The sequence below is a fragment of the Leptonychotes weddellii genome, chromosome 2, assembly GCF_054177405.1.
Source record: "Leptonychotes weddellii isolate Sample4059 chromosome 2, ASM5417740v2, whole genome shotgun sequence".
In the NCBI taxonomy this organism is placed as follows: domain Eukaryota; kingdom Metazoa; phylum Chordata; class Mammalia; order Carnivora; family Phocidae; genus Leptonychotes; species Leptonychotes weddellii.
In genome coordinates, this window is record NC_138370.1 from 177,060,959 (window position 1) to 177,074,411 (window position 13,453).

The following is a 13,453-nucleotide window of genomic DNA, read 5'->3' on the forward strand; positions in this document are numbered from 1 at the left end:
TGGTAAGTGTAATTATAGTCAAAGGAGTGATCTCCATAAAAATCAGTATAGCGACTGCCTTGGGAGAGAAGGCAGTGTTTTGACTGGGAGGAAGGACAAGTAGGGGCTTCTAAAGCATCACCAACATCCTGTTTCTTGTCATGGTTGGTTGTTTCATGGGCATTTGACTTATGGTAATTCACTGAGCTATACTTTTTTTTTTAAAGATTTGTCAGAGAGCGAGTGAGCGAGCAAGCGAATGCACAAGCAGGGGCAGCAGCAGGCAGAAGGAGAAGCAGGCTTCCTGCTGAGCATGGAGCCTGATGTGGGGCTCGATCCCGGAACCCCGGGATCATGACCTGAGCTGAAGGCAGACGCTTAAAGACTGAGCCATCCAGGTGCACTGAGCTATACTTTTTTAGGTAATTCAGTGAAGTGTGCTTTTTTTGTGTGCTGTTTGTGGCATAAGTGATAAATATAATGGCCTTATGTTGGTTAACAACCTTAAGTACCTCATAAAAGCAAAGGCAAATATTTTCTGGAGGAACACCCACCTTCATTCCAGTTCTCAAAGAATTTTCAGGTTTTTTTTTTTTTAAAGATTTTATTTATTTATTTGACAGAGAGAAAGACAGCGAGAGAGGGAACACAAGCAGGGGGAGTGAGAGAGGGAGAAGCAGGCTTCCCGCGGAGCTGGGAGCCCGATGCGGGGCTCGATCCCAGGACCCTGTGATCATGACCTGAGCTGAAGGCAGACGCTTAACGACTGAGCCACCCAGGCGCCCCGAATTTTCAGATTGTGTACCAAGTTACATGGGCTCAAAATAAGGGAGGAAGTTGCTCACAAAACACACAAAGGAAGAAGTCATTAGAGTGAGCCAGCAAGAATAAGACTTCAGAATTAGACCCAAAAAGGATTTCGATGTGGAATTAACATATACAGAACATAAAACTGACAAATCTCTAATAAAAAAGGCATAAATACTAATGATAAAAAGATGCTAGAGATCAGCTTGTAAGAGATTATGAACAATTTTTTGCTCATACTCTTGTAGAGATGAAATGAATTCCCAGAAACTGGCAACTTAACAAAACTGACAAAAATGTGTATTCTCAAACATTTGAAAAATATCAAATCAGTATTTATTATTTTTTAAAAGATTTTATTTATTTGACAGAGAGAGACATAGTGAGAGAGGGAACATAAGCAAGGGGAGTGGGAGAGGGAGAAGCAGGCTTCCAGCCAAGCAGGGAGCTGGACGCAGGGCTCGATCCCAGGACCCTCGGACCATGACCTGACCTGAAGGCAGGCACTCAACAACTGAGCCACCCAGGCGCCCCTCAAATCAGTATTTTAAAATCTTTCTTCAATGAAAGCAACAGTTCAGAGATCTTATTTATGAGTTCCATTTCAATCAAGGTAATAATCCAAAATCAGGACATAGAGAAAACTCTAGTCTCTTTGTAGGGAACTAGCCTAAGTGAAACCAAAACCTGGCAAAGAGTAAGAAAATCATAGGTCACTGTAACTATATACAAACATGGATTTCAAAAAACTCCCCCAATATTGGCAAAACAAAGTAAGTAATATATAGAAAGAAAACATCATGAACAAGGTGGATTTATCCAAGAAATGCAAGGTGGTCGTACATTGGGGGGAAAAAAAAATCAAGGGACGTTAATGTAAATTACCTCTTCTTTCCCTAGAGTACTTTCAAACCTTAAGGACTGCAGCTTACCATCCCCTCTTGCTCTCCCAGGACCCCTGTAACTGACGTTTGCATTTTGACTTTTCACTGGCTTGGCCGGGGGCGGGGGGAGACGACGACACACGGGACACAGTTGCCCTCAAGGAATGTACACCCCAGGAGGGCAGCGATATACATGGGTTTCTCAACACCCACCAGAGCCAAGTGCAATACCAGGGCATGAAAATTAAACAGTGTTTGAGTAACTGCATTTCCCTCTGATCTAACTTGTCTCCAACTGAAGGTAGGGCCTCTGCGCTCCAGGCGGCCAGCACGTTCACCTTTTCCATCTCTGGGGCCACTCGACAGGCATGGTGGAAGGCAAGCTCTGCCAGCACCAACTGCCTGGGAATCCCAAACCGACTCCCTCTTTCCAGCTTTCCCGGCACTGATCACCCAGGACACTGACCAGCATACCATGCCCCCCTGCGCCCCGCCCCAGAGTGGAAGGCGACCACGTCTGGGTGGCTGAGGCAGGGGTGCACCACGCTGTCAGAATCCCAGGTCCATATGAGTCCAGGCTGCTCAGAGGCCCTCTCCTGAGCCGGCACTGGTCAGACAGCCCCACAACCAGCCTCACTTAGGGCCAAGGTAAAGATTCTGCTGAAGGATCCCAGGGCCTAGACTCGTGGTACCCCTCCAAGAATGACCTCTCTCACCTGCTGGTTTCTGGATCAGTAGCCAGACAAGCAGATTTCCTGCACACTCTGACAAAATATGCTAAACTGGAGGCAGACAGGAATCACACATCTTGGGCAAAAGGGGAGAAAATCCATCCCAGAGAGCAAATGAATGCACGAAAGAAATCTGGTTTCAAATTAATGGTTTTATTTCCATCTGTAACACTAGCAGAGGAGTCCGAAACAGACTGATGTACATGGATATAGTTTAAATGTAACAAAGAAAGATTTGAACTATGTACAATGAAGAAAGGAAAATGATTTTTTCTTATCGTTTTCCTATTTTGCAGTTTCTAAATAGTAGAAACTAAACATTTTTTTTCCCAATTTAATTTAGTATGAAGGAATACCACCTTTATGATCAACCATTTGTCCTTAAGCACAAAACTTAAAGGAGATTTTGGATGCATGGTCATCTTGGGTTTCTGAAGTCTGGGTACTGCTGGAACATAACAAAAGAATTTCCACGAAGCCCAGAAGGAACTTAATGGCAATGATGTCCAAATAGAGGGCAGACATACCGAGCATCGTGCCGATGAGAACTGACGTCCTGCCCTCCTCAACTCCAAGTAGAAAATTATTATTTTCATCCAAATTAACTGGAACTGAGCCAAACAGTTAAAAAGTCAGAATGAAGAATAAAACAAATTTCTTTTCACATAGAGGAGGGACACTCCTTCAGCCCCGTTTAAAGTGAATTCTGTGCCGAGTCCCTGCTCCTTCAGAAGGGTAAACTGAAGGTCAGTTATTGCTAGCAAAGCCAGAGGAGGCCCCGTTTCCACCTTGAAGATGTTTCACACGGAGAGGCTGTTGGTTTGGCTTAAAGCCCTCTGAGAAAGAGGGGTGCTGAGGCGGAGGCAAGTTGACACGGCAAGGCCTCTCCCCCACTAGCTGCCCCAGGCCCCGTGCTGTGAAGGGCAGCTCAGGCCACCCCGTTCCTCCTCGAGGACCAAGAGGCTCACACCCAGAAAGTTAAGCAGAGCGTTTGTTATCTGGCTGCCTTGGGGAGGAGAGGCCAACCATACTTTGCCAACCAAACCTATGGAGCAGTCAAAAGCCCAAAGGATCAAAGCCTGAAAGGCCAGAGGAGCAGCTTCTAAAGTGAATGTCAGTGGTGCGGGGGTGTGGGTGAAAGCCAAAGAGCCCCGCTAATGGCAGGTGGGCCCAACTCTGAAACTCCGGGAAGCCAGGACTTGGACAAGAGCGTGGACATGGGTGGCTGCTAAGGCCGCAGGTACTGCCACCACCTCCCAGGACTGATGCTTGAGTAGACATCAGGCAGTAGGAACTGAGGGCTAGAGGCCATGTGGCAAACAGGATACATTTTATCAGAAAAGAGAGAGGGTACCCGACCACATATCTGCCCTCTAGAGCTCGCAGGGCCTGTGCCAGGTGAAAAACTCTGGGACATGGGTTCAGGTCCTGAGAACAGGTGGTGAATAGGACGGGGTGGGACAGGCACTGCTCCACAGGCAACGTGAGGCCCCTGAGGGGACACTGAGAGTGCTACATCTCCTGGGCTGCTGAAAAGGAGGCAAAGAACAGGCTTTATTGCACATTTCGTTCTTAGGAACCTGGGAATTGCCCTGTAGAGATTCTCTTGATCTGCAGAAATCCCTGCACATCAACGCTAAGGTGCAGGTGGGATCACGAGTGACCTCTGACTCTCGAGGGAGGAGAAAGTCCAGTGGTTGTCTTTCCAGGGCCGTGCTCACACCTGGGATCCTTGGGCCGGATGGACCCTGTTTTGCTTGGTCACTGTGGCAGACAGATGCCTGGGTCGATGTCGCTCGCCCAGGAGAGCTGGGCGGACCTGCGTGCTCTCTGACCGGGGCCAGCCCCTTGACGACACTGCCAGGAGGAAGCTGGGGCAAACTTTCCAAATGGGGAAAAATTTCTTGGCAAACATGCAGGTTCCAGAAAGAGGCTAGAACCACGATTCTCAGTTCCAATGTGCCTAACTCCCTCTCTCCTACCCTGGAACCAGACCACCCAGAGGAGGAGAGATGAAGTCCCCGGCCTGGGCGGCCCTGGCCCCAGCTCCACAGCTGTAACCTGGAGGTAACGAAAGGGCCTAAGGGGGTTGGAAACAAAAGAGCAGTTTACATATCAGATGTTGGTTTTTGAAATATAGTCTTTTTGAGCTCAGGAAATTGAGGCAGAGAACCCATGAAAGGCTGTGTGGAGAACCCAGCCAGGCTGTCTGTCTGTTCGTCCACCTCTCCTGAGCAGCTCTCCACACTTCATATATAAATGGGGTGGTATCGTTTGTGGTTGATCTTTTTCCTGCAAGTTGGGCAAGTGTTAGCATTCTTGAGGGAGTCACGGAGGCATTGGCTACAAAAGACGTGGCCACATTCTGTAGAAACAATGAGACGTCCATTCTGTACAATCTAGGAAACATAAGACGGAACAGCCTTCATGTTTGCCCTGGTCCCAGAGCAAGAGCAGTCCCCAGAGAACCTCACTTCTGCTGAGACAGGGGAGGAAGGGCTGGGCAGGTCTGGAGAACTGGATACCTACCTGCTCCGAGGGTCAGGCAAGCGGGGTCTCTGAAGCCACGAGCAGAGGCAAGAGCCACTCTCCTGGCAGCAGCAGCCCAAGAGGGTTGGAGGGACCCCAGACGCCTGAACCCACAGGCCTATGGAGGTCTGGGGCAGTGCCGGATGGCCCAGGGGCCACAGGAAGCACTAGGAGCTTCTGCTGAGGCTGGAACGGGGAACGCACGGGACGGACACACTTCACGTGGAAGCCCAAGGAACACAGGGGCCAGAGGTGAAGGCTGCAGGGCCCAAGAAGAAACATGGGCCAGCCAGGCCTGACTGCGGAAGGGAGGTTTCAGATCCCACCGACAGAGAAGACCCTCTCTCTCATCTCATTCTTTCACTGAGGCCATGTGGAAACCAGAAGCAAGGAAGACACAGCTAAGGTTGCTTACCTCAGAGTACCCGTCCATGCAGATCGGACAACTGACAGTACCAGAGGGCCTAAAATCACAGTGCTTCATGTCAATTCCTCAGCAAACTCCAACTTTCAATTACTCTAAGTGGCTTCATAGAAGCAGCCCGTACCCCTTAGCATAGGCACCGGGAAACTTAGAGAAAGGCCAGCGGCCCCAAGGGGGTGCAACGGGGAGGCAAGAGGGGAACCGAAGTGCAGACAACTGGAGGTGCCCTGTCCTCCCAAACCCACAGCCTGTGCTCTCTGCCTCCCTGTCTGGGCCAGGAGCTGTGCCTAGCACCTCCGAGCATTCCTGCTGCAGATCACGGAGAGCCACAGGATCTGCTCTGCATGGCAGGTGGTGGAGTGTGTGCCACCCGCCCAGGGCTAGTCACACCCACCCTGCCAGTGCAGGCACAGTCTTGTCCCGCTGGGAACGGCTGAGCTGGCTCTGAATCCAGGCCCACCTGCACCCACCTGCTGGGCGGCTGCTCTGACAAGACCTTCTCAAGCCATGGGCTCACAGAACTTGTGGAAAGGTCCAGTATTTCCAGTACCCTACCCCTGAGAAATGGAAGGGGGTGGGTAGAGGATCCCTACTCTGGGGGACAAGGGGTCCCATGTGGCCAGCAGGGCGGTGGGAGTGCTGGTACCTGAGTCCCGTGGCTGCCTCCTCCCTGGTGTTTCGGGGGGTATGGGTGGTCACATACACGTCTCTGTCCCTGGATAGCTCCTCGTCATCACTGCTCACCACACAGCTATCGGCGTGGTCCTGACGTGGCCGCCTCGCGTTCCTCCTTGGCCGCCTCCTCTCTAAGACGGGAGTCCATGCTCAGGGCAGGGTCCCCAGCCCTATCACCTCACCACCTCCTTCCAGCCTGGGAAAGGCCAGTCCCAGACCCGAGAGGCACAGCCACCACCACCCAGCCCCACCCAGCTACGCAGAGGCCACCCTCCGGTCTTCCCAGGAGCCCCACCCCTGCCATGAGCATGTGTCTGAGCTGGGGGGCCGTCTAAAGCCTAAGATGGCGAGCATTCTCCAAACTCCAATGGGACCGCAGTTCAGCACTAGCAGTGCAGTCTCCTCAACAAGCTCAGAGCACTGACTGCAGGCTTCTTCCCACCCAGCAGTCTCACACCCATGGGCCTGGCAAGGACTTCAGCGCTGTACCCCCCCACCCACGTCCATTCTGTATCCAAACCCAATGAAAGAGGACACCACTCACCGTCAACAATCTTTTAAAAAGGAGGAAAACAAAAGAGAAAGACACAATCAGTATGACATAATATACTCTATATTTTAAAAAACTTATCTAAAATGATAAAATTGAAGCATTCCTTGTTTCAAATGCAAAATCCTCAGGGGACCAGGATTGGACAGGTGCAGGGAGAGGACTTGCCCCAGCCAGCACCGACAGGAGATCTGTACACCTCTCCTCTCCAGTAAGGCCCATCCCAGGCGCCTCTGCCTCCCGGCAGCTGACACACTGCCCTTGTCCACCAGGTGCTGAGTGAGTCTGGGAGCTGCTGGCCTTGTGACCTGGGGAAGTTACTTACCCTCTGGGAGCTGTCAACTTCTCTTCTGGAGAACAGAGGCACCAATGCCCACAGCTCACCATACTGCTGGCAAGGACCAAGCAAGACAACAAGTGTCACAGGGCACTAGGGACACGGAGCCCAGGATTAGCTCCATATGCTCTCCTTGTCCAATGGGGCCAAGGGTAAGAGTAAGAATCCTGTATGCCATGCAGGCTATGCCAAAGGCAGAGCCTTACTGGGAGGAGGGTTTACAGTGTTTATTATTGGGAGCAATTAAGTAATTAAACAAAGTAGGACATGCAGCGGCTCATGAGTGGCACACCAAGGACTGAGATCAATCCAATTCCGTGTTCTCTGGGCCCAGGAAAAAGGTACTGAGAACTTGACAAGGCCACATCTCATTATTCAAACTTACACTAGGACTATTTTTGCTACAGTAGTTTCATACCCCATCTCTTCAATCCCCTCTGAGCTCGTAAACCTGTCTGCCTACCCTGGCACCAGGAGCACACCCTTTCCCTCTTGCTCATCACAGGCCATCAATTTCAGGAATGTGCTCCCGACTGTTGTTCAAAGGCCTGCTGCCCACCCCTTCTTGGCTAACGCCCACAGTGGAGGGCATGCCAGCCTGCCCTGCAGAAACCGGAAGCTCCCTCCAGCCCAATTCCCTCGTGGCAAGGGTTCTGAACATGAATTAGGAAGCTCCCCCCAGTGAGGGGCGCCTGGGTGGCTCAGTGGTTGGGCGACTGCCTTTGGCTCAGGTCATGATCTCAGGGTCCTAGGATCAAGCTCTGCATCGGGCTCCCTGCTCACCAGGGAAGCCTGCTTCTCCCTCTGACCCTCCCCCCTCTCATGCTCTCTCCCTCTCTCAAATAAATAAATAAAATCTTAAAAAGAAAAAAACAAGTTCCCCCAGTGAGACACTCAGAGGCCAGTTTCAGCTGCTGTAGGTGGTGGTGGTGGCAGACACAGCTGGCATCATGGCAGAGGCTGCAATGTCCTCAGCCTGGGCCCCTCCTCCCTGGCAAGGAGCTGTGGTCGTGTTTCCTTGAACCCAAAGAGATCAGTGCAGATGGTGGGCTCCCACCTCCTGCCCTTCTGCTTGGGGCAGAGGTAACAGCTTCCATGGTGGGTCAAGGCTGAGATGTCTAGAGTTATTCTTAAAGACCTGCTCCTTTAGCCTTTTCAATACCAAGAAGCAGCTCTTCCCATGTATTAAAATGCATTTATGCTTTAGAACAACTAGGGTGGATTCAGTTTTCCAACCTGAACCCTGACAGATGCAAACGGCCATCCCGGGAAGGAAGAAGGCCTAAGCATAAAGATCTTCATTGTGCAGATGAGAACATAACCCACACTTGGAGCTACCGAAGGTGCTCCCTCTTCCCCCTAGAGGAGGCTGGAGTGTGACTATGAACTTGGGGGACTGTCAATCTCATCATGGGGATTATGTACTGGAAAAAGAGCTTGGGCTGACAGGAGGTGGAGTCCCTATGAAGTCTATAAAAGGGGAGCTCTGAATTTAGCCAGGAACAGAAGGAAAATCTCCTGTGGGCGAGGATGATCCCAGCTTTCCAGCGCTCCAACATTGCCTCGCCTCCATCTGCCACGATGGGTCACTTGATTAGGTGTGGAGACACCTGGAAGGAATAGGATGCTGCAGGCTCCCCGGCGAGCAGTGTGTGGGAACGGAGTCTCCACAGGCTCTTGTGAGTCAGACCCAGCTCACTTCCAGGCAGTGCCGAGCTTGGGCCAGACCTGAGCCCCTGGGGAGGTACATTCGCGGCCTCGTCTCAAGGCTCAAGACAGGTGCTCCTTACATAACTACTGGGTAAATGAATACATAGTGACCAGAGAGCTCCCCTCACTGGTGATGCCTCTGTCCCCATCTTCAACACAAAAGCTCAGAGAGGCAGCTGCTTGCCCAAAGGGTAGAAAACAATGGTGCCACAGCCTGGCTGAGGGACACGCGACACTGTGACTGGTGCTCCCTCCAGCCAGCAGCTGAACCACATCAAATTCCAGAACCCCGGTAAGTGTTCTCATGGCTGGGACCCTGAAGGTAGCACAGTGCTTCCCTGGCACAAGAGACAGAGGCGTGAAGGATAGGGGAGGTCGGCGGGGGGGTGGAGGGTGGGGGGAAGCTCTGGGGCCTCTGATCTGGCCGAGAGGCCTTTAAAAGAAACAAAACCCCTGGTCTGAACAGCTGAGTTAGTACTGTGGCAAGTGGCCTGAGATCAGACCCTCTGGCTTCTCTTTCTTGACTATGGGATAAACCGCAGGTCAGAGCACCAAGAGACAAGTGACATGTCTGGAGAATGGATGACCCGCAGTAGGCACCCGACTCCAAGTCGGTCATGCAAAGGCCCTTTGAGTTTCTGAAGCACAGCTGAGCCTCAGAACACCTGCAAGTGCTGACCCACGTCACAGGCCCCTGGTCAGAGGGGGAGGACAAGCCCCTCTTCTACCAATGGACAAAACCCCTGGCATTCTAGGTCCCTCCTGGGGCTGCAGCCAATATGCTGGGTGAAAAAATGGGACAAGACCAAGCAGGAGTCCCTGGGGTCCTCTGCAGACAGGCGGACCCCTGGCATCTCTAAGGACACTCCCCCAGCCAGGAGCTCCGCAAGCCACTTGCTTTCGATGACCTCCCCATGCAGCTTGGCACGTTGCCACACGGGAAAAAACAGCCACCTCCAAGCACTGTGCACGTAAGCGGCTAGTCTTTAGCTCCAACAGTTGCACACAGCATGCAATTACAGATTCCTAATCCTGCAGCCGTGCCAGGAGGACCAGGAAAACTGGTTCTGACAGTTAGGTTCCAGTGAGAGTTCATGTTCCCTGTCTGATTCCACATACAACTGTTGCCCTGATTCCTGGACATGGTGACCGAGCCCTTCATTCTTCATAGAGAATTATGTTGCTTCACTCATTCTAGCAGTCACTGGGTACCCCTCAGGCCCTTGACTAGTCCCACAGAGATGGACAGGGCTCTGTCCTTGCCTGTAAGGGAGCTTCTATTAAGCAGACCCCCCCCCTTTTTTTTTTAAGATTTTATTTATTTATTTGACAGAGAAAGAGACACAGCGAAGAGAGGGAACACAAGCAGGGGGAGTGGGAGAGGGAGAAGCAGGCCTCCTGCTGAGCAGGGAGCCTGATGTGGGGCTTGATCCCAGGATTCCGGGATCATGACCCGAGTCAAAGGCAGATGCTTAAGGATTGAGCCACCCAGGCGCCCCTAAGCAGACCCTTTCAAGAGACTCATGAATGAAGAACTAGGCGGGTACAGAGCGAAACCAAATAGCATGACTCACTGGTATGCCATGGAGACAGACCAAGAAGACATTCCAGGGAAACCAACCTGACTTTAAAAGAAACTCTTTGAAACAACAAAAACAACAACACTTTTTTGAAAATCAATGAGGGAAAACAGTCTAAGTGAGTACGATTTTCATTTTTTTTTTAAAGATTTTATTTATTTATTTGACAGAGAGAGAGAGACCACAAGAGAGGTAACACAAGCAGGGGGAGTGGGAGACAGAGCAGGGAGCCAGATGCGGGGCTTGATCCCAGGACCCTGGGATCATGACCTGAACCGAAGGCAGACGCTTAATGACTGAGCCGCCCAGGCGCCCCGCAAATACCATTTTCAATATCTTCCCTCTTCAAGACACAAGTTTCTTAAAGAGAGGAGTAAATCTTTTCTATCAATGCGTCACCCCCTGTAGCTAAAGCAGAGGCTGATATGCTACAAATGCTCATGAAGGGGCGGGCGCCTGAGTAGCTCTGTTAAGCATCTTCCTTTGGCTCAGGTCATGATCTTGGGGTCCTGGGATCAAGCATGGCATCCAGCTCCCCATTCAGGATGGAGTCTGCTTCTCCCTCTTCCTCTGCCCCTCCCCTGGCTCGTGCACTCTCTAATAAACAAATAAAATCCTAAAAAAAAAAAAGTGTTCTGGGCGCCTGGGTGGCTCAGTTGGTTAAGCGACTGCCTTCGGCTCAGGTCATGATCCTGGAGTCCCTGGATCGAGTCCCGTGTCGGGCTCCCTGCTCGGCAGGGAGCCTGCTTCTGCCTCTGACCCTCCCCCCTCTCATGTGCTCTCTCTCTCTCATTCTCTGTCTCAAATAAATAAATAAAATCTAAAAAAAAAAAAAAAAAAAAAGGTGTTCTGAAAATCCACGTGAGAAAGCAAGAGGATGGAAAATATTAGCAGAGCTTTCCAATAAATGGCAGGCTAGTATTTCCATCAACTTTCCCACTGAAAACCACCAAAACAAGATAAAACATACATATTTTTAAATAAAGAGGCATCCAAGAACATACTTGGTCAAACTGAAGGGAATACAATAATCCAGAGGGAAAGAAAGCACAGAAGATTCTTCAAAAACTGAAGCTTACTTGTGAAAGCCTCACCACGAAACCAAAGCCCAGGCAGGACCTGTGGGGGCAGGTCATCCAGTGAAGGCCAGATACCTTGTGCAAGCCAGGCTCAAAGAAAAGTCTCAGGAATTATCAAAGAACTGACACACACAATGTATTTTCTGACCAATAATGCAATAATTCAAAGAATCAGTAACAACATGGGATGCCCGGGTGGCTCAGTTGATTAAGTAAGCATCTGCCTTCAGCTCTGGTCATGATCCCCAGACCCATCGGGCTCCTCCTCCCTCTGCCTTCCGCTTCCCCTGTTTGTGTGCACGCGCTCTCTGACAAATAAATAAATCTTAAAAAAAAAAAAAAAATCAACCCAAAAAAACACGAATCTATAACCACAACAAAAAGGAACTAAAACCCCAACATGTTTGGAAGTTAAATACTCATTTGATAAGTACACGGAATTGAACATATAATACTAATAACAAAATCTGTAGGATATAGCTTAAAAATATAATCTTAAAGGCATTTATTAGAAAAGAAATGATGAAAATTAGTAAGTTAGAAAAACAGCAAAATAAACTCAAAGAAAAAAAGCAGCTATCCTGAATGAAAACAAACTTACACAGAAAGGAACCACAAAGCTAAAAGTTGGTTCTCTGAAAGATCTAATAAACTTCTGGTGATACTAATCTAGAGACAGAAAACACAACCAACATCAGAAGAAATGAAAAAGGAGCCATCACTATGGGTTCCACAGAACATTAAGACATCACAAACTTATACCAATAAAAGTAAACATTTTAAAGGAGATTGACAACTTCTGAAAAACTTGAGGCTAGGTACTACTAAACTTGCAAGGAAGTCCGGAGGACAGAAAAAAGGGTGCCTGACTCACTTAATAAAGATACCAGTACTCTGATACCAAAAACCTCATAAGGTATGTGTACAAGATAAAAGTTACAGACAAACCAATTCTACTCATGAAGAGAGACAGAAGTCATAAATAAAACAGTAGCAAACAGAATCTGGCAATATATAAAAAGACCACAACATTTTATAGTTTAACACTAAAAACCAATGTAATTCTCCACTTCAACATATGAAAGGGGAAAAACTATCATTCTGTGGAAGTATTAAAATTCAACACTGATTCTTTTTTACTTAAGAAGCAGCACATTTTATTTTTTATTTTATTTATTTGAGACAGAGCACGCGCATTCGTGCAGAAGCATGGGTGGGGGCAGAGGGAGGAGAGAATCTTTTTTTTTTTTTTAAGATTTTATTTATTTATTTGACAGAGAGACACAGCAAGAGAGGGAACACAAGCAGGGGGAGTGGGAGAGGGAGAAGCAGGCTTCCCGCGGAGCAGGGATCCCGATGCGGGGCTCGATCCCAGGACTCTGGGATCATGACCTGAGCCGAAGGGAGACGCTTAACCGACTGAGCCACCCAGGCGCCCCAAATTCAACATTGATTCTTGAAGAAACTTGCAGACCAACAGAAAATAGAGGGGAATTTCTCCAATCCTAATAAAGGGCATCAACAATGACAGCAATAAAACCTATCACAGAGAACTTATTTAACGGTCCAAGTCTGAAAGGATTCCTTCAGATTTGGGATGAGACAAGAATGTCTAGGACTGTCACCATTTTTATTCAGGCAGTGCTGATTTTTCTTTAGCCAGTGTGTTAAAAAATAAAAAAAGGAAATAGAAAAGAACCACAATTTATTCTGTGTACACAGAAATCCAAAAGATTTCCAGATTAAGAATCGCTACATTGAAAAAGTATCAAGAGATAAAATCAATTACATTTCTTTGTTTTTATTTTTTAAATATTTTATTTATTTATTTATTTGAGAGGGAGAGAATGAGAGAGAGAGAGAGAGCACAGGATGGGGGGAGGTCAGAGGGATAAGCAGACTCCCTGCTGAGCAGGGAGCCTGATGCGGGACTCGATCCCAGAACTCCAGGATCATGACCTGAGCCGAAGGCAGTCGCTTAACCAACTGAGCCACCCAGGTGCCCCTGCATTTCTTTATATTAGCAAATAAAAACAAAAAACAAAAGGAAATTTTATAATACCATTTTTTTAAAGATTTTATTTATTTATTTTTTTAAATGGTGAGTGTATTTTTTTTTTTTTTTTTTTAAAGATTTTATTTATTTATTTGAGAGAGAGACTGAGAGA

At 48.8% G+C, this 13,453-nt stretch overlaps 1 protein-coding gene across 2 annotated transcripts in view; it reads right to left on the reverse strand.

The window, feature by feature from the left end:
* Positions 1-2,538: 2,538 nt before the first annotated feature.
* RNF4 (ring finger protein 4) overlaps positions 2,539-13,453 on the reverse strand; it is a 34,284-nt gene continuing 23,369 nt past the window's right edge. Inside the window, exons 5-7 of one of the 2 annotated variants that reach the window (XM_081812764.1) lie at positions 6,001-6,158; positions 5,346-5,394; positions 2,539-4,800 (exon numbers count right to left, since the gene is read on the reverse strand). In XM_081812764.1, coding sequence (XP_081668890.1) covers positions 4,651-4,800; positions 5,346-5,394; positions 6,001-6,158 — 357 coding nt within the window. In that variant the 3' untranslated portion in view covers positions 2,539-4,650. Of the gene's footprint in view, positions 4,801-5,345; positions 5,395-6,000; positions 6,159-6,596; positions 6,968-13,453 lie in introns of those variants that run through there. The other variant, XM_081812765.1, reaches the window with a different exon arrangement.